The sequence below is a fragment of the Hemicordylus capensis genome, chromosome 2, assembly GCF_027244095.1.
Source record: "Hemicordylus capensis ecotype Gifberg chromosome 2, rHemCap1.1.pri, whole genome shotgun sequence".
NCBI lineage: Eukaryota > Metazoa > Chordata > Lepidosauria > Squamata > Cordylidae > Hemicordylus > Hemicordylus capensis.
In genome coordinates, this window is record NC_069658.1 from 350,153,536 (window position 1) to 350,174,694 (window position 21,159).

General features: G+C 44.9%; 1 protein-coding gene across 2 annotated transcripts in view; it reads right to left on the reverse strand.

The window, feature by feature from the left end:
* The window catches only part of SEC24A (SEC24 homolog A, COPII coat complex component), a 57,498-nt gene extending 36,809 nt beyond the window's left edge, over positions 1-20,689 (reverse strand). For both annotated transcript variants that reach the window (XM_053298701.1, XM_053298700.1), the window contains exons 1-3: positions 20,538-20,689; positions 11,851-12,378; positions 9,211-9,378 (exon numbers count right to left, since the gene is read on the reverse strand). In XM_053298701.1, coding sequence (XP_053154676.1) covers positions 9,211-9,378; positions 11,851-12,358 — 676 coding nt within the window. In that variant the 5' untranslated portion in view covers positions 12,359-12,378; positions 20,538-20,689. The remainder of the gene's footprint in view (positions 1-9,210; positions 9,379-11,850; positions 12,379-20,537) is intronic.
* Between the last annotated feature and the right edge of the window lie 470 nt (positions 20,690-21,159).

A 21,159-nucleotide genomic window follows, 5' to 3' on the forward strand; every position in this document is an offset into this window, starting at 1 on the left:
AAGTGAAAGCAAAAACAAAACATAGAATAAATTTTTAGTTTATGGATCACTATCAAATAAACAGGTTGCTCACCTGTAACTACTGATCTGGTAGAGATCCGTCAATATAAATAAGAATGGGTAATGCGCCTGCGCAGAACCCTCGTGGTAGCATGCTGCAGCTCATCAAGGCGATCGAGCCCTGCCCCCACTCCTTCAGTCTGTTATTTAAAGGAGGGCCGGGCACCATGTTCTTCAGTTCTTGGACGACTGCCATGGAGGACAATCATCCAGAACCAGATGAGTTCATCATTGAAGGAGAATAGCTTGCACATTCAGTACACACATAGTGTAGCACTACCACAGAGGGGTGGTCCGGAAGGGTCTTATGGATATTGACAGATCTCTACCAGATCAATAGTTACAGGTGAGTAACCTGTTTATCTGGATAGACATCTATAAGAATGGGTGTTTATCTAGCTCCCTATGCAGGATGGTGCAGTAGTAGCTATTGTAACACCTGCTTCAAAATACTTGTCCCGAAGCTCACCTTGGCAGCAGAGCACACATCTATGGCGTAATGTTTGACCAAAGGCAACTCAGTGAACCAAGTTGCTGCTTTACAGATGTCTATGAAGGCTACCCCCAATAACTGTGCAGATGAAGAAGCACAGGCACGGTAGAGTGGGCCTTGATTGCCTCAGCAGGATGAGTTCCACTAGCCATCTGGACATTCTTTGTCTGGAAATACAGGAGCCTCTTACAGAGCTTTTGAATGGTACAAACAGATGCTTAGTGAACCTAAAGTCCTTGGTGCGATCCAAGTAATATAAGAGTGTCCTCTGCACATCCAAGGAGTGCATTGCACATTCTAAAGGGGTAGATAGATCCCTGAAGAATGTAAGGAGAACAATGTCCTGGTTGAGGTGGAAATTGGACACCACCTTGGGTAGAAGGTCCATGTCCATACGCATTAGCACTTTACCTGGATAAATTCTGATATATGGCGAATCTATCTTCAAAGCTGTCAATTCACTTAGACATTTAGCCATAGTTATGGCCTGTAAGAAGGCAGTTTTCAAAGTTACTAGTTTGATGGAGGCATAGGTTCAAATGGATCCTCTGTCGAAGTTGAAGGACCAAGGATATGCTCCATGGTTTGACGGGTGCATGAACAGGTGGATACAAATTCTTAAGGCCTTTCAGGAAAGCTTTACTCTCTGAGAGTCTTTCCATCATAGCCCGGATGTTTTGAAGATAGTGCTGCTAGATGCACCTTTAGAGACACATTAGCCAATCCTTGCAATTTTAGATCAGTTAGGTAGAGGAACACATCCCTGATCGTGGCCTGGTCAGGTTGAAAACCATGCCTCCTTGCATAGAATTTGAAGAGGAGCCATTTGCCCCTGTAATTACATCTGGTGGAAGACTTCCTTTGGTTAAGAAGGATGTTACTCAAAAGCCGATTCACCATGCTGTTAGGGTCCGAGTGTGAGAACGTCTGGATGCAGTACACTGTTATTGTCTAGTGTTAGGAGATCTACCTCTTGTGGTAGTCCTTGGCATTGGTTCCTTGAGAGTTTGAGTACCTGTGGAAACCATGGTTGTCTTGGCCACCATGGAGTCACCAGGATACACCATTTAGGAGCTGTCAGAAGGTGGGCAACCACTTGGCTGATCAGTGGTCAAGGCGGAAACATATACGGGATCTCCTGCTGCCAGTCCAGCTGGAATGAGTCCCCCAGTGATCGTGGATCGTGTCCTGCCCTGGAGCAGAAATGAGTGCACTTTGTGTTCTGAGGTAGCAAAGAGATCTATAGTCTGCCATATCCAACATGTGAAGAGAGGTGTAATGTATTTTGTCTTGATTTCCCATCCATGCTGTTGCTGTAGTAAAACTTGACTTAGGTCACCTGCCAGGATGTTGCCTAGGCCCTTTATGTGAATGGCCATCAGATAGACTTGATGCCAGATGCACCAATGCCATAGTTGTAGGCTGAGTGCACAAAGATTCTGAGATAATGCCCCTCCCCAACGGTTGATGTAGGCCAGGGTCGTGGTATTGTCTAACTGCACCTGTACAATTTTTTTCCTGTAGAAGTGTTAGGAAGGCTTTCATTCCTTTGAAGATAGCCAGAAGCTCCAGGAAATTGATATGTAATTGTTTTTGTCAAAGGGTCTACTTGCCTTGTATCTGATGTGCACAGTGGGGCCCCCAGCCTAGCGAGGCATCTGTTAGCCAGATAGAACGAGTCATCATTTGAAAAGGAACCCCTTCCAACAGATTTCTGCCCATCGACCACCAGATAAGTGAGCATAAAATTTGATCTGGGATCACTAGGCGTAGGTCTTGACAATCCATATTCGGGCAGAAGACCGACAAAAACCAAAGTTGAAACTTTTGCATCTTTAACCGGGCACATCGCACCACTGTGTTGCAGGATGCCATCAGACCTAGGAATCTTTGAATGAGTTGGGCTGGTTGAGATGGATGCTGCTGGAAGTGGAGAACCAGGTCTGATGCACTGGGAGCGTTCCTGAGGTAAGTACACCTTCCTGGTTTCTGTGTCTAGAACTGCTCTAATGTAGTTGATTACACTAACTGGCTCCAGCTTGAAATCTTTCCAATTGACTTGGATCCCCAAGCCTTGGAGGAGTGATAGTACATATTTCATCTGAGAACCTAACTCTTTGTCTTTGGAAGTCAGAAGCCAGTTGATCAGGTAAGGATAGACCGATATACTTTTGGTCCACAGGTAAGCTACCACTGCAGCCATACATTTCGTAAATACCCTGGGGGCGCTCTGCTGCCCGCCCAGCCGGGCTGCTCTCAGCTCAGTCTGCTTTGTACGCTGGGGTTGACTTGACTTCCCCTTGCTGTGAAAAGGAAGTTTGTGATAAGGCTGGTATTGCTTCCTAAAATCATGACGCTTTTGTTATCTGAATGTAGATTTCTGTCTCAGGTAAGCATGATATTTGGAGCTGTAGGATGAAGTAGATGTAGATGTGGTGAAAGTTTTGGCAATATATTTTGATTTTTTTCATTTTCTCCATGGTGGAGTCTGTGCCCTCGCTGAAGAGACACTTACCGTCGAAAGGTAAGCCTTCTATTTTGTCTTTCATGTTTCCCTGTAGATTGGTAGAGTGAAGCCAGGAGTGCCTTTGCAGGGAGATTGTAGCAGCCAAGGAACGTGATTCCAACTCTGCCAGGTGTTTTGCAGTACTCAACTGCTAGCAAATAAGTGCTGCTGATTTGTTCAATGTTTGCTGGAATTTTGTCTTAAACTCTTCTGGGGAGAGGACATACAGATCATTTTGAAGTGCCGCCCATATGCCATGGTTACATTTTGCAGTGCAAGCCGAATAATTTGCTATTTTTATGGATAGGCATGAGGTGGAGTAGATTTTTCTCCCCAAAATATCCATCTTCCTTCCTTCTTTGTCTGCAGGTGTAGTGTGACGATGACCTCTCTTAGAAGAGGTAGCACAGTCAATGACCAGCGAGTTTTGAGACGGATGCTTTAGAAGGTACTCATTATCTCTTCACCTGTATCTGATACAAACTTTCTAGTCATTTAGAAGTGTGGATTGAAGTATGCACATTTTGCAGCCCTAGAAATGATCAGGACGACTGGAAGCACCACAGGTTGAGACGACTGAGATTTTATCATGAAATTGTAAACAGGGTCCTCTATAGCAGCTAGCTCAGACTTGAGGTCAAGTCCCAGAGCTGCAGTCATCTCCCTGATGAAATGGTGATAAGCATTCATTTCTTCATTACGCGTAACATGTGTGGCCGGAGGTAAATCGTTAGGAGGATGGGCTAAATCCTCTGATTCATCAGGGTTAGACTCAAAGTCTGAAGAACCATGATGCTCAGAAGGTGAGTGTGTAGGTGATGGTGGTGATACTTCTGAGTTTCAATGGTAACCTTTTGTTGTGGTGTTGGTAAGGTCTGAGACTCCATATCAGTGCCTTTGAACATAGTCTGAGTAGTCATATTCACCAAGTACTTTACAGGTGGCCAGGTGACCGTTTGTGTTGTAACTAAAAAACCTCCCGCTAGAGACTGGATAGTCTCAACTGGAGTTACTGCGGGTGCCAGAGGCAAGAGACTTTGGCTGCGAGCTTCTCCAGGGCTGATCTTCTTGAAAATTATAAGTTAAGCCAAGGAATTTGGTTCCCAGAGTCGCCTCTTCAGCCGACAAATGTACAAACCCACATGAATGCCACAAAGATGGGCCTGCCAAATGCACAGCAGACAGAGCACACGGTATTGGAGTGTGTTGCTCTGGAGGGAAACCTTTGAATGTCAATGTCAAAGGAGTGCTCGTTTCAGAATCTAATATGGAGAACAAGGTGTGGGCAGTGGTTGGATCCAATAACGTCTCCCTGCCTTCTTTGACATCAAACGTCTGTATCAGAGCCTGCCATCGTGGAGTCATCAATCTCGATGCAGACAACACTGGAGTATGCAAAGTAGAAATCGGACCTTGCACAGTTGGTGCCGATGTAAGATGTGTTGATGTTGATGGAGATTTCCAGCACTGACAGGGCCGAAGAGTCGACTGAAGTGTGTGCTGGAGATAGAGAGTGGGCCCTCGATGTCAACAGCCTCCGTGTCAAAAGCCAGTCGACGTTGAGCAGTTTTTCTGATGCCCATCAAATCTCCTTCATCGATGTCGATTGATTTTGAAAGCTGGTGCCGAGGATTTTGGTGGCAAGCTTTGTAAACCAGATGGAGATGGCCTTCTCTTTCTTAGGTTATGGAGAAGGCAAACAGGTATCTGACCTCAAATGCTTTTCCTTTGACTTAAAATGCCTCTGTGTCGATGTTGGTGTCAACTTCAACGGAGCCTTTGGGTTTCTAACAGTGGTCGATATCGACAGTCGTGTTGATTTCGAGGAAGACAGCTTAGGAATTGACACCAGGTTTTTAAAAACTGATGTCAAAGTTGTACAGTGGGGCTCTCTCGGCGAAAGGCTTAACACCTTGTCATAAATTCCAATCTCCTGATGACACCTTGTCATCAGGAGATTTGGTGCTGGGTGTTATCAGTATGCTGATGACACCCAAACCTACTTCTCCTTTTCATCTTCAGGAAATGGCACTCACTCTTTAAATGCCTGACTACAGGCAGTAATGGGCTGGATGAGGAATTTGGTTCCCAGAGTCGCCTCATCGCTGGATGAGGGAGAACAAATTGAAGCTGAATCCATGCAAGACGGAGGTTCTCATGGTGGGGGCTCAGAATCTGAGGAGTGAGTTAGTTCTCCCTGTGCTGGATGGGGTTACACTCCCCCAGAAGAAGCAGGTGCGCAGCTTGGGAGTACTCCTGGACCCAGGCCTCACCCTGGTCTCAGGTGGAGGCCATGGCCAGGAGTGCTTTCTATCAGCTTCGGCTGATTCGACAGCTGCGTCCATTCCTTGAGGAGGATGACCTTAAAACAGTGGTGCACCAGCTGGTAACCTCCCGGCTTGACTATTGCAATGCGCTCTACGTGGGGCTGCCTTTGTATGTAGTTCAGAAACTTCAATTAGTTCAGAATGCGGCAGCCAGATTGGTCTCTGGGGTAACCCGGAGAGACCATATTACAACTGTTTTGAAACAGTTACACTGGCTGCCGATATGTTTCCGGGCAAAATACAAAGTGTTGATGATTACCTTTAAAGCCCTGAACGGCTTAGGTCCAAGTTACCTTAGAGAGCGCCTTCTTCTGCGCGATCCCCACCGCACATTAAGGTCATCTGAGGAGGTTCGTCTCCAGTTGCCACCGGCTCATCTGGTGGCGACTCGGAGGCGGGCCTTCTCTGTGGCTGCTCCGGAGCTGTGGAGTGCGCTCCCTGCGGAAATCCGCAATTTGAGTTCCCTGTTGGCCTTCAGGAGGGCCCTTAAAACGTATTTGTTTGGCCTGGCTTTTCAGGGTTTTTAAATTTTAACTTGATTTAGGGGTTTTAATTACTTAACTCCCCCCCTCCTTGGCCTTGTGCAGAGAGGAGGGAGTTTGTTCCAGCCTTCTCTGCACGAGGCCCAAGAAGGGTTCCGATTAGCCCTTTTGGTCAAGGGGCGGGGTTTCGGCCAGGATCGGCCGATCCCCGCCCCATTCTCTTTTCAGTTGGGGCCAGGCAGTCACAGGAGAAGGAGCTCTTTCCTCCCTCCCTCCCTCCCCGGTACAGAGCGGGTCTAGCGACTGGTCGCCTGAAGGGGCCAAGTAGGAATTTTTTGCTCCCAACGCACTGGCCACTGTTGGGGTTTTTTTTCGCCTACTCCGTTCTGTGTTCTGGGTGCGTAGTTAAAGTTAGGTTGGCCACAATGGCAGTAGCAGTGCGGGCAGGGTGGTAATTTGAGGGTTAGAATATCGGTGAGCACCCTTGGATATGTAAAAGGGTGATTGGTTAATCGCTCTTTTGTGGCCTGTGCGGCACGGGGAAAATGATTGCCATGAAACCTGCTTCAGGACTTCTCCAACCTTTGGGCTGCGCGGTCCGGGGTGGACGAATGCCTAGAAGTATCCAGATCCTCTCTTACAGAAGGAGGGGTTGGCTTTGAAGGAATTGAGTGGGGCGTACCTGCCCATTCCCGAGCCAGGGTGTGTCGCCCAGTAGGGTGATGGCTAGGACTTCAGAGTTCTGACCTGCTTCTATTGGCCCGCACTGTTCTCTAAGGGTGATTAATCACCTGGTGTTCCAGTCTGCCATGCCTGTGTAATAGTTAATAAAGTTGTGGCCCTTTTCATCCATATTAAGTCTGCTTGTCTTCTTGAGCTGGGGTCTGGGGACAATGTTTAATTCTTGTTTTAAAATGTTTTTAAATTGTTAATTGTTGTGTTATTGTTTTTAATTTGTTTTAGCATCCACAGTCTACCACTGAGCACTGACATAATGCAAACCAATGCAAGAACCTTTCTCACTGCCTCCCTCCTCCCTACTGAAGCTCCCTGAAAAACTTCTACTGAGGGGGAGCTTCGACAATGGCATGACATTATATGTGTGGGGCTGCAGAGGGGAGGAGGGGATATCAGGAAACTGTAGGAAAATTGCTAGCACAGGATAAAGTTAACATGGAGCATTTTTAGTTTTGTTTACTATACATACAAACCAAATCACATCAGAATCTATTTAGGGTAGTGGAAAAACTTCCAATTCAGAACTCTCTTGAAAGCACACATCGCTGGTGTCTTACTAAATCAGATATGCATTAATGAAGCATTCCCAGGGGTTTCTGAAAATGCGAACCATGCTCACCAAATTGGTCTCAAAAGGAGAAGCATCACCAGGCTCTTTCAAACAGAGATTTATGGATAAAGCAGATACTGTAATGCTATATGGAGTTCTACCCACAAATGCATTTTTTCCCCTTGTGAGTAGAGGGATAGTAAAGATCAAACCTCCATTGCAACCAGGTCAGACTTTTTCAGGGGTAACAGGTGCCCCGCTGTGTGTCATCAGAAACATATGAGCATCTTGAACTGATGGCTTTGGTATATCACCTCATTAATACAGAACATTTGTAAACCACTTTTCAACAAAGTTGTTCTCAAAGCAGTTCACATAGCAAAAGCAGCAAAAAAAAAAAAAATTGGTTCTCTGTCCTAAAGGAGTTAAACTGAGACACACAAAAGAGACATCAAATAGCCACTGGAGGGATGCTGTGTTGTGATTAATAGCGACAATAAATATCCCTCTGCTAAGTAAGAAAGAGCCATAACTTAAAAGGTGCGCTTTCCCCACATTAGCAGGGAGTGTGATACAACAAAATCCAGACTACTCTATTTCCTAACCATGTTATAATATGTAGGATACCAATGAAATATTATACTAACTATTTTGTTTGTTTATTATTTTTCACTGTTGATGTAACCCATGAGCAGTATCAAGAACTGGCATATTTCTTGGGTTAAAAGCCACAACAGTGGGATGAGTACTGAGATTATGTATTTCCTAACCACTTCAAACTTTACAAGTTTGCAAACTTCAAAATTTACAAGTTTTAGTGCAACCAGTACAGAGAACATGAACCATTATATATTTGAAACTGAGAAAAAGTCTCTTAAATGAGAATGTGAATTTCATCTTATTTCTGAGTCCTTCCTGAATTATTTATGTCAGTCTCTTCCCTAGTCTTCCCATTGTTGCGAGCTATAAAGCTGCTATTAATTCAGACATTAAAATGTTGCTGTTTTAGAAGAAATGCTACATAGTTTCATAACACATAAAAATAAGCTCACTATTAAAAATGAAACATTTGAGAGTCTTCACATGAAGGATAATTTTGGAAGCTACTATGCTTTGTCAATCTTTATAACCATATGGGAAATATTGGTCACAAAGTAATAAGTTAATGCAGGGCTGACATCAGAGGTAGACCAAGTCAGACCCTCATGAACAGCCCACAGTTGACCCCCAAGATCTCACAGTGAATATGGAGAGGACAATCGTACCCCACCACCTTCTCCTACTCCACCTCTTCATCCATTAGGTATGTGCACGGAACCACAGCTGGACGGTTCGAAGGTGGCGCGGGTGGCGCTTTAAGGGCGGGGGAGGGTGCACTTACCCATCCCGCCACTTTCCCCTCCACCAGTACCCACTGCTGTTAAAAGTATTCAGGGCGGCAGCATACCTCCCTGCCACCCCGTTGCCCTCCTCGGCCAGAAGTACCGTGCGCGCATACTTGGGACCTTCTGCAAATAGAACAGATGTTCTACTACTGAGCTACAGCCCCATCCCTTCCACAACTTTCTTCAACCAAGGGCTTCATCCCAGAGTCCCATGTGACTTGGCAGCAGCTTGTCCCTCTCAGCAAAGGAGGGGAGGGAAACATGGTAGTTCCTCGTTCTCCCACCTCCTAAGGCAAGGATGAGGAAGAACTGCTCTTTTCCTTCATTTGCTCAGGGGAGAATGGGAACAGCTGTCTCTGCCACCATATCCCCCTCTTTCCTTTGCTTCCCATTCAGGTAAGAAGGAAAAGCATCATGGTGGCATGTCCTAGGACTGTCAGCAACCTGGAACCACCCAAAATAGATATATGTGGTTCAACATCTTTGTCTGGATAGTACATGAGCTATGTAGCTGTGAATGGCATGCAGTCCACAGGGCACATGTGACTAGTGCCAGTATAGTAACCATGAATGCAAATAATTTCCATCATCCCAGTTACGCACTTACAGATTTCTATTTTTACTTCCCAAAGTAGCTTCTCTTTAAAAATAAATCAATTAATTATTTACCTTCTTGTTTAACTACTAAATTATGTACAGGATGGGATCCAATGCTTGCTGGTGGACCTGATGGGGAAGCTGAAGGCCGGTTAGAGGCTGGACTTCCAACTTGAGGTGGACCTAAGGGAGGTCTAACTGATGAATACGCTAGCTGGTTAACTGGCAGAGGACCAGAACCTGCAAATAAAGTTAGAATTTTACATAACAGTTCAGGAATTCCACTTCGGTGAAGAACCAAGTGTTTAATAAAGATATCATTTTTGCTTTTTATAGCTATTACAATAGCCCCTAATCAAAGTTTAAACAACTGAGCAGCTTACCCTGCCTTCCCTTAATGATTCACTAAGGTCATTCACACAATCAAAAACTGTGTTCAACCCGGGTTTGTGAAATGTGTGCAATCCTAATTTTTGGTTGTGTGGAAGCAAGTAAGAGGAAAACCTGGGTAGAAATGATTGTGTGGAAGCAAGGTAGGAGGAAAAGCTATCCAGGTTTTCCTACCTTGCTTCCACACAACCGTGTGTGGGAGCACACACAGTCTGGTAGAACACATTTTTTTATTCTGAGAATGACCTCACTATCTGGATACTAGAATCTAATATTCATTCTTTCCACCTGTTTCTAGGTTTTCTAGTCACAGTAAACACCATTACGAGTTGGATAACTATTGAATTTGACCATAAACTGGTAAATTATCTTTTAATAGGTAAATTTGTGTAAGAATATGCTGACTTAGGTTTCACAGAAGACCATCAGGAAGAATGGAAAAGTCACTCGTGATGCAAAACACACTACACAAAGTTGTCAGGTCAGATGGTGAAAGAGCAACCACGGTCAACACTAGAGCAAATCCAGTGAAGACCACCCAACTGGTGTTAGGCTACCAATATTACCAGATATGGCTCTATCTACTTTGTTGCATACAATTGTACCACACCACACACACTGTAAGCAAAGCCATGTCTAGAGTAACCCGATCCACTTAATAAGTCCTACGCACAATACCACAGGACACATATTCACACCATGCTGTAGTACAGTGTTCTTCTGCATCCATCTTTTCCCTCTCAATGAATTAATCATCCGCACAAGATCCACATGACTATTGCAAGAAAGCATTACTAAGTTAAGTTACATATTTAAATAATAAACTAGCAATGATTAGTTATTAACTAGTTCATGTTATAGAAGCATAGTCATGATTTGCTAGGATGTATGGTGGCATCTGAACAGTGCTCCAAATCTATGCACTCAGAATCCACCCCCCCCTCCCAAAGATCATCCTTTTTGCACCAAGCAGGCAACTATGCCAGTCACTTCACCCAGTACTCTGTCAGATCTAACCTTGTTTGTATACCCAATCTATTCATATAACTTGGCTGAGAAATGCTTTATTCTTCCATGGACCTCAAGTTGTACATTGCTCAACTTACTCAGCCAGCCAGCTGAGCTTACAGCAAACAATAAACGCCTCCTCAGCTAGTGCCTGTTTTAGGAGACTACTGCTACATATTTAATATCCAGGACTGGAGGACAACAACATCCTCTGATTAGCCATGGAGGAATCCCCATATGAATGCTGCAAATTATGAGCTGTAGATCAAAGTGTCCCAAAAATAGTTTTCCCAAATAACCAAGACACAAAAAAATTATTTACAACACAATTACATTGAACAGTGAAGTGCATACCATCAAACAAGAATACAAATTAATCTTATATATTTTTATTTATTGTTAAATTCCTATACTGCCTTTCATTAAAATAATCTCAAAGTGGTTTATAAAACATTTAAAATATAAAACCATAAAAACTACAAATACGAATTAAAATGGAATATAAAAATACAAGTCTAATTAAAAGTTTAAAAAATATGTTCATAATATATTCACAAAGTAGCACACAAACTTCAGCAATATGCAGGAGCACTCTGAATTCCAAAGTCCAAAAAACATGTAGAGATTACTAAAAACTTGAATTAAGAAAAAATGGTTACATACTGAATTCCCCAATTAAAGATTTCAAACTCCCTGGAGGCTCAAAACCGTCATGACAAGAACATCCCAAAGGGAGACAAGGTCAATAATCCATTGTGGATACCCTTCTTATTCATGGAAAAAAACGATTTCCTCCGATAGAATCCAGGCATTTTTGAATCTCAGAATTTAAATATGGCTTCTGACTAGTCAGCTGAATGTTGCAGCCACCTTTTCTGCTTGGATTAATTCAGGCCTTTGGATATATCTGCATGTTTATTTGGACTTTGGAATATAGGGTCTTGCTTTTTAATTTCCTTTCAAGTTTCTATGTATGAATATAAACAACATGTGTTCATATGATGGCATATTCAATGTATTCATGGGGCACAGAGAATTTTGTACCATCTTTGTTACTCGGGATAACTTTTTGTGGGGTGGGGGCTTATTCTACAGTAAGCTGATCTTTTACATTCTGTATGTTCTGGCAACATGTTTAGAAAGAACAGAAAGTAGAGAGTGCATAAGAACCCTCATCATGCTTTCAAATTTCATTAACATATACATCATAATTTTCAAAGACTGGAGTTATAAACACTTGGAATGAGTAATTATCATTTTTAGCCACCCTAGCAGGAAAAATATATTGAAAGGGTTGCAAGCTTCTTTTCTCACCTGGCTTTGCGTAGCTGTTTTGAACTGGAGGACCTCCAGGAGAAGAAACATAATGATAGCTTGTTGGTAGATTTGTATTCCCTGATGACAACAATGGCTGAGTCGCTGCTGTGGCTGCTGAGTGAGCATAATGGTTTGCTTGAGAGCCCACTGTTGGCTGATTCAAAGGAGTCTGTCCATACTGCCAATTTGAATGTGCTGGGAGATTAACTCCAGAAGGAAAGCTACCTGAAGTGGTTGATACAGCAGCTGAGTTCTGCAATGGAGGAGGCATTTGAGCAGCAGGTCCCAGATGTGTAGTTGCCAGTGGAATAGATCCAGCTGGTGGTCTATTAAGCGTCTGCCCAGGTCCCTGATAATTACTAAAAGGTGAAGCATTCTGAGAACCACCACAGTTATATAGTCCAGGAGATGTATGCAGAGGATTCTTGGTTGCCATTTGCTGAGAATATATGCCTGGGACCAAAGAACTGTATCCCTGTCCATCTGACATGTGCGATGAATTCATTAATGGGCTTTCCACAGAACCTGGGAGGTTAAAAACAGACACAAACTTCAGTAAATAAATACTGTATAACTAGCTGAACTGGCACACAGCATCTGCGCCTCTAGTCTCTCTTCGCCGCTTCCCCACTGCTTCCACCCCAGTCTATTCCCCGTCATTTTCACCCGTTGGCCACCTCCTTTGCCAAGGCCCGACTCCTCCTCCACTGTTCTCCCCCCTCCCAGCCCCAGTTGCTGCGCCAGCCTCCTCACAGCCATTATTGGGAGCCCGCCACCGCCACCACCACCCGCCCAGCCGGGCTCCTCTCAGCGGCGCGGCTCATCCCCCTGCCGCCTCGCCGCCCCTCGCTAGCCGCCCCCAGCTGCCGGAGCGGCACCCCCCCTCAGCCTCCTCCTCCGGGCTCCTCCAACCCCAACTGACATCTCCCTCAGTCCCCAATTCTCACAGCGTGTCGCGCAAGTTCCACCGCCAAATCCTGGGCACTCATGGTGCCAAGATAATTAAATATATAGATGTTTTTGGTCCTTGAGAAATCCTAGGTCAGAACTATTCATTTCAGGAATAAAAACTAAACAAAATTTGCCTGAGAAGGAAGTGGGTGAGCCTGAAAATCATGTTCAATCTTCCAAACTGTGAATTGGAAGGTAATCCGAGTTGAGCCTACATAACGTTAATTCGATTTGTAACACAGTGAGGCTCTACACATGATCAGTGTGCGGAGCCAAAAGGGGTTCAGCGGGGAAATCAGCTTTGACCCGCTCTACCCGCAGACAATCATTCACCCTCTCCTCAAGTGGGCGGAGGAGCTCCCGCACCTCCTCCAGCAGCTCCAGGTGAAGGAAAGCACTGCCACACAGCACCTCACACCCCAGAAATGCATTGCGTGGTGCATTCCTGGAAGGTGCCCCCACAGAGTGTTCCTTATCAGCTGCAAGCAGCTGCGGCCAACACATGACCAAAAAAATGAGGTTAACAGAGCGCTCGCTCCATTAACCTCATTTAAAGGGGTGGCTCCATAAGCAGGCTTGCCACCGAGCGGCTCCTCAGCGGTTCTCATGACCAGCAGGAACCAGGCTCGGCTCCCTTAGCCCTGTTCCTGCTGGTTACGAGAACAGCTTCAGTGAAGCTGTTCTCATGAGCTTCAATGAGGCAGTTCCCTGGGCTAGGCTGCTAGTGCAGAGCACCAGCATCCACGTGCCCCTGTCCAGCTTAACCCCGCTTCTAAACCCGGCTCTCAGTTGAGGTTAAGGGAGCAAGCACTCCCTTAACCTGGCTGCCTGGCTCATGTGTCTCCTTGGCTCCACAGATCTGAGGAGAAACAGAGACAGGTACCTAGAGCACCCATCTGATGTTGCACAGTGCTGTGTGCTTGTGCGTGCTTGTTGCGTGGTGCCTCGTGGGATATGCAGAGGCTGGGAAAACAAGTCCCGACCTCTGTTGCTCTGCACTGCTCCCAGCAGCACAGGTCATGTGGATGCGTGGCTTACACACCAAAAGGATAAAGAGTGAATGTCTGGGACAAGGTAGGTTGAACCCTGCCTTCCCCCCTTGCCTACCTGGTCATGTAAACAGCCTCAGTGAGGGTCATTCACAGAAGCAAAAACTGTGTTCTACCCAGGTTTGGGAGCTATGTGTGCTCCCAATTTTCAGTTGCATGGGTGAAAACAACTAGGTAGGAGGAGGGCAAAGTGAATGTGTGGAAGCAAGTTAGGAAGAAAACTTAGTTAGTATTTCCTTCCTACCTTGCTTCCACACAATCACATCTCCCTCCTCCTACCTAGTTGTTTTCACCCACACAACTGAAAATTGGGAGCACACATAGCTCCCAAACCTGGGTAGAACAGTTTTTGCTTCTGTGAATGACCTCTGAGTTTTGTCCGGATTTTGTTTGTTTATTTATTTATTTTTACATTTTTATACCGCCTTTCGTTAAAAGAAAACCCCAAGGCGGTTTACAAAAATTAAAAACATACAGCAAAAAGCAGTAAAAACATCAAGCTAAAAACAAGCATAAAAACAAGACAACAGATAAAAACACACAAGAACAGCAGTAAAAGACGATTATGTAAAAGCCTGGGTAAAAAGCCAAGTCTTTAAAAGCTTTCTAAAAACTGTGATGGAGTCCGAGGAACGAATGGCCACCGGGAGAGCATCCCAGAGTCTAGGGGCAGCAACAGAGAAGGCCCTGGATGCAATACTGGATAGTTCTAGCAAAGCTACTACACATTTACCAATCTCTGTTTCAGTCTGTATTAGTACTACAAAATGTTATAAAGGTACAGAAAAGGAGAGACATTTTTCAAACAGGACAACCACATCATAATATGATTTGAAACTTCAGTAAGCAACTGATCTCTGCAGAGTGAAATACAGTTCTCTTCAATGGCAGACAAGTTTGGCTGTTTTGAGGAAGGTTACTGGTCTATAAGAATTGCAGCGAGCAAACTAAAAGGAAGGGAATAGGTCATGCCTGCTTCCTGCAATGTACAACACTAAAGGCCAAGGTAGATACCATGCAGGAGACACAAAGAACATCTCCCAACTTTTTTTGTTTTTCACTTTAATGCACCACTGTGGTTTGTTGGGTCACTTCCTGGAAAAAAAAAAGGCTTCTCCTTGAAAGGGAGAAGGTAAGTGGATCTAGTATATTTTCCCCTGTAAATGGGAAAACAGCTTCAGAAGCAAGAGACTGGCCAGCTAGAAAGAGGTTAAGCAACCCTCCCCTCTACTGTTATGCTGATCAAATTCAGAACCCCTGTGGTTTCATTAAAATGACACCAAGACCAGACCCAGATTAAATAACACTATTGACCCAAGTGACAACCCAGCACCTGAGCCATAACAAAACTCAATCATGTTTTATCCCAGGGGTGAGCAGGCTTTAGGGCTTGTGGGATCTACTTTATTGTTTGACTGGAAACCAATGTTCACCAACTAAAGCCAGAAACAAAAGGACAACACAGTAAAGCCAGGACAAAGTAAATGCTCTGATGATAGTGCCTTCTGGCTCCCATATACTGATTTCAGTTGTATATACAAGCACAAACTATATCCAATGTCTGATTCATAACATAGCCAGATTCTAAAACAAAGTGCTAAAACTGGTCAGCAGTCCTTACAGAGGGCAATTAACTAATGCCCAGGTATAGAACACAGAGGCTGATAAATAAGTGATTAGCACAGGCCACATCATGGCAGATTCTGAAGCCCAGCACAACACCTGAGACAAGCACACCCCAACACACATGGTTAGAAAGCTACATTCACATTTGCAAACAAGACTGTGGACTCCTCTTCTACCTACCAATGGTATTAAAGGTAAAACTTCAGATCTCTCAAGGCACTAAACAACATTTCTACTATTTGACATTCACGAATAACATAAGCAAGTACAAAGCAACTATCCATAGTGGGGAAGTATTTTAAATCCAATATGCTCTTAGCAAATCTCTCATTGGAACAATAATCCCATATGCAGACATTGGCTCACATATTGTGCATACTTCCATACACCAACAAACACAAATGCAATAATTGAACCAATGTGGCTGCATGATAGTACAACTATTAGAAAGAATGATTATGCTATCATGTAACCACATCTGCACAATTCATGCATGTGCACAAGAGTGTACATGCACAACTTTACATGTGCATAGCATAGTGGTTAGAGTGTTGGACTAAGACTGAGAAGACCTGAGTTCGAATCCCCATTCAACCATGAAATTCAGTGGGTGACTCTGGGCCAGTCATGTGTCTCTCAGCCTAACCTACCTCACAGGGTTGTTGTGAGGATAAAAATAACTATGTACACTGCTTTGAGCTCCTCGGAAGAAAAGCAGGTTATAAATGTAAATAAATGTTACATGCATGGGAGTTTGCACAGTATGTGAGCCATTAAATTTCCTCACCAATATAAATGAGTTCAAGTAACTTGTCCAGCAGTTGCCAACTTGCGATACACTATGGAACACTGTAATGCCAGATCAAATATTCTGATCTATATAATATAATATTGTCAAAATATCCAGAATTCTTAGTAAAAATACAGATTTTTCTATCAAGGGAGGGGTGTGTGTGTTTCTTTGCATGGACAGAAAAGTTGGGTTTTTCAAATGTGAGTTTTTCAATTTCAAATTGACAAGGATAGCTAGCCCACCAACAGGTCTAAACTATCGCTTTCTTAAAAAGCAGCTAGGGTTCATACTACCTAACTAGTGAGTAAGACCTTACCAATTTCTAGCTCTGCAGTTGAGGTTTCTTAGACTCAACACTGATTTCAGCACTAACTCATGGAATCCACTTTCCTACCTACATACACCCCTTCCACACTAAGAATTACATCTTGCAATATTTCAGGACAAATGAAATCCACAGTATTCTGGCAAGTAACCAGATGTCATTAAGTGAACTTGTCCCCGCAGGAGATGAACAAAGATGATGAAAGGACCAATCTCCTCTTGGATGCTGTGGCTTGGCAAGGAGATACCTGATAAAAATGGCAATGCACATACATGAAGCATAACCCAAACTCAACACAGGATTTTGCTCCTCCACCCCTTAGCACTTGCCACACTTGTGCTATCCTCACATGGAGCAACTGTTCCCATTCAGATTTGTTAAGAAGATCTGGAACTATCAAGAAGGGTTGTGCAGAATGCAGGGATTATATAGAACAGCAGAAGGCATAGGAATAGGCAGATGAGATGTCAGTGAAGAAATACAGATTCAGAGGTAGTATGAACCAGAACCCACAATAGAACGAGAGCTGCCGGAATAAAATATTATGTTGCCAAGAACCCAGTGGGATTCATATGAGTATAAGGAGAGATAGAGGAAGAGTCATTAAAGAAGTTTAAGAAGGCTGGAAGAGAAAAAATTGGAATGAGAATGTGCCGTGGAAGCCCAAGCAAGAGATATTTCGGTGGAGTCTCCAAAAACTTATTTCTTATTTCATTCCAACCACATCCCTAATATTTTATTAAATAACTCTTTAAAATGTTGTAATAACTTGTCATTTCCTATTCTTTTTCCCTTCACCTCTTTTCTATATTGTTTTTTTCTGCTGATTTTGTCCACTTTCCACAGACTATTGTTTCTTCTTGTACTGAGTGAGATATTTTTCCAGAACTTCCCTTCCAACTGAGCAAAGTGGCGCCTTTTTAAAGTGGTGGTTCTCTTTATGTAGCAGGGGGAAGCAACTGGCCCTATTCATCCCCAGCACAGCATCCCTCCAGTGGCTATAGCTGGTGTCTAGCTTATGTTTCCTTTTTAGATCGGGAGCCCTTTGGAAAGAGGGAGCCATTTTAAGAACATAAGAACAGCCCTGCTGGATCAGGCCCAAGGCCAATCTAGTCCAGCATCCTGTTTCACACAGTGGCCCAACAGATGCCGCTGGAAGCCTACAGGCAGGAGTTGAGGGCATGCCCTCTCTCCTGCTGTTACTCTCCTGCAACGGGTACTCAGCGGCATCCTGCCTTTGAGGCTGGAGGTGGCCTATAGCCATCCAACTAGTAGCCAGTGATAGACCTCTGCTCCATGAAGTTATCCAAACCCCTCTTAAAGACATCCAGGTTGTTGGCTGTCACCACATCTTGTGGCAGAGAATTCTACAAGTTGATTATGCATTGTGTGAAAAAGTACTTCCGTTTGTTGGTCCTAGATTTCCTGGCAATCAATTTCATGGGATGACCCCTGGTTCTAGCATTATGTGAAAGGGAGAAGAATTCCTCTCTATCTACTTTCTCCACACCATGCATGATTTTATAGACCTCTATCATGTCTCCCAGCAGTCTTTTTTCTAAATTAAATAGCCCCTGGTGTTGTAGCTTTGCCTCATAAGGAAGGTGCTCTAGGCCCCTAATCATCTTGGTTGCCCTCTTCTGCACCTTTTCCAGTTCTACAATGTCCTTTTTTAGATGTGGTGACCAGAATTCTACACAGTACTCCAGGTGTGGCTGCACCATTGTTTTGTATAAGGGCATTATAATATTAGCAGTTTTATTTCCAATCCCCTTCCTAATGATCCCTAGCATGGAACTGGCCTTTTTCACAGCTACCGGACATTGAGTCGACACTTTCAACAATATGTCCACCACGATCCCAAGATCCCTCTTCTGGTTAGTCACCAACAGCTCAGATCCCATCAACATATACTTGAGGTTGGGGTTATTTGTCCCAATGTGCATTGCTTTATATTTGCCAACACTGAACCACATTGGCCATTTTGTCACCCACTCACCCAGTTTGGAGAGATCCTTTTGTATCATCTGCAAATCTGGCCACCTCAGTCCTTACCTGTACTTCTAGATCATTTATGAATAAATGAAAGAGCACCAGTCCCAGTACAGATCCCTGGGGAACCCCACTTCTTACTTCCCTCCATTGTGAAAACTCTCCATTTATACCTACCCTCTGTTCCCTGTCCTTCAAGTAGTTAGCAATCCACATATGTACTTGTCCCCTTATCCTATGACTGCTAAGTTTCCTCAGGAGTCTTTGATGAGGAACTTTTTTGAAAGCTTTTTGGAAGTCTAGGTATACTATGTCAACTGGATCACCTTGATCCACACATTTGTTGACACGCTCAAAAAAACCCAAAAGGTTGGTGAGGCAAGATTTATCTTTGCAGAAGTCATGCTGGTTCTCTCCCAGCAGTGCCTGTTCTTCTATGTGCTTTACAATGTTATCCTTCAGAACGCTTTCCATCAATTTGCCTGGAATGGACGTTAAGCTAATCAGCCTGTAATTTCCCAGATTGCCCCTGGATCCCATTTTGAAAATCAGTGTTACACTGGCTACTCTCCAGTCCTCCAGTACAGAGCCCAATTGCAGGGATGAGTTATATATTTTAGCAAGGAGATCGGCAATTTCACATTTGAGTTCTTTGAGGACTCTTGGATGGATGCCATCCAGCCCTGGTGATTTGCTAATTTTCAATTTTTCCAGACAGTTTATATCATAATCTCTGTCACTTCTATCTATCTATCTCGGTTCTTTAGCCTCCATCCCCAAAAAGCCTGATTGAGGAACAGGTATATGCTCAGTATCCTCTGCCGTGAAATCAGACGCAAAGAACTCATTTAGCTTCTCTGCCACCTCCATACCCTCCTCAATAATCCCTTTCACTTCCTCATTATCCAATGGTCCAACCACCTCCCTGGTAGGTTTCCTGCATCTGATGCATTTCCTGCATTGACTTATTCATAGCTATGTAAACCACTTTGGGAACTTTTGTTGAAAAGCAGTATATATGTATCACATTTGTCAACATACAATGTAAAATGAACACTGTATCCAATCCAGTACATTTGGATACTATATCTCAAGGTGCTGCACTTCCCTTTTGACATCTCTACACATACACCAATACTGGAGAAACTCTTCACACAGCCACTGCCCAGAAAGGAGCCACTGAGATTGTCCTTCCAGCTGTTCCTTCTGCCTCACAGAAACAGCACCCACTGCCATTGGCCAACTGAACATGCACCCTTCTCTGGGTGCTTCCCACGTGTGCAGTTGGACAAGTTAAGAAAAAGGGGGCAGAACATAAGAGGAAATGCCAAGAGGAGAATGGAGTACTGGTGACACATCTCAAGTACTCAACTCCGTTTTTGACATTTCCTCGTATGCTCCATCCCTCTTTTCCTAACCAGCCCAGCAGTGTGAAAAAGGGGGGTACTTGGAGGACAGTGGGCAGTATCAACAGGTGTGCACCCAAAGGTGCAGGTGTGCGCCTTCCACAAAGACAGACAAGGAGCTAGAGACGTGCGTGTACATACACACACACACACACACCCTCCTGCCTGCGCTTGAGCGAGGAAGCGGGTGCCCGAGCGTGGTGACCGGGGGCTGCTGGCCCTTGGCACCCTGGCCCGGGCTCACACCGAGGTCTCGGGTCTCCACTGCCTCTCTGCCGCCCTGTCCTCCGCCACTCACCTGCCTGTCACCAGGGCCCGGCTGCCTACAGTACACGGCTCGCGCGGAGCGTGCGAGTGGTCCCGCGCTACAGCCCACCCCGTCCAATCTTCCCTCTTCCGGGCCGCCAGTCGCCGCTGGAGCTGGCTGGGGCTTGCCCCTCCCACCTAGAAGCAGCGCGTTTCCCGTGCCTCCAGCCAGGTCTATCGTGAAGTGTCGGCAGGACGGGGGGGGGAGAGGGAGAGCGGGACTCGCCAGGACTCACCGGGACGCTCGGCTCCGGCTCGCTCCTCCCCGCTTCCCAGCCACCGATCGCGCCGTTCCCCTCTGCCTTGCCTGCGCTGCCGTGATGACGTAAAAAGGCGAGGGAGCGAAGAGAAGGCGGAAAAGAGTGGTCGGAGTGCGGGATGTCTCGCGAGAACGAGGCTCAACTAGCCACGTCGCCGTGCCATGCATGCATGCATAGGCGGGGCGAGTCTGGGTGTGGTGGCTACGAAGGCGTTTGCTGATAGGAGGGGAGCGAGCTGATTGTATTTTGGCCGCGGGAAGCAATTGATCAGAGCGGCGGGGGAAACGGGTGATGGGAGTTTCCTGTGAATTGGGAAGTACAGTTCATCCCACGGAATAGACTGGGGTGTCATGAACTCTGCCTAGGGTTTGTGACTATATTGCCTTTGCCCCCCTCCCCCCAAAAAACTAATCCAGCTAAGGGGACAAATTGGGCATCTGAATATGGGACCTCTGCTTTTTGAGGGGGCTGCAAAAGCAGTTAATCAAAGAACAACAAAACTAAGGGTCCCAGACCGTCTATACATTTAGTTTGTATTGTGTCATCAGGACATGAGATCTAAAGGAGATGCTTATGATGAGTGATTTCCATCTTCTTT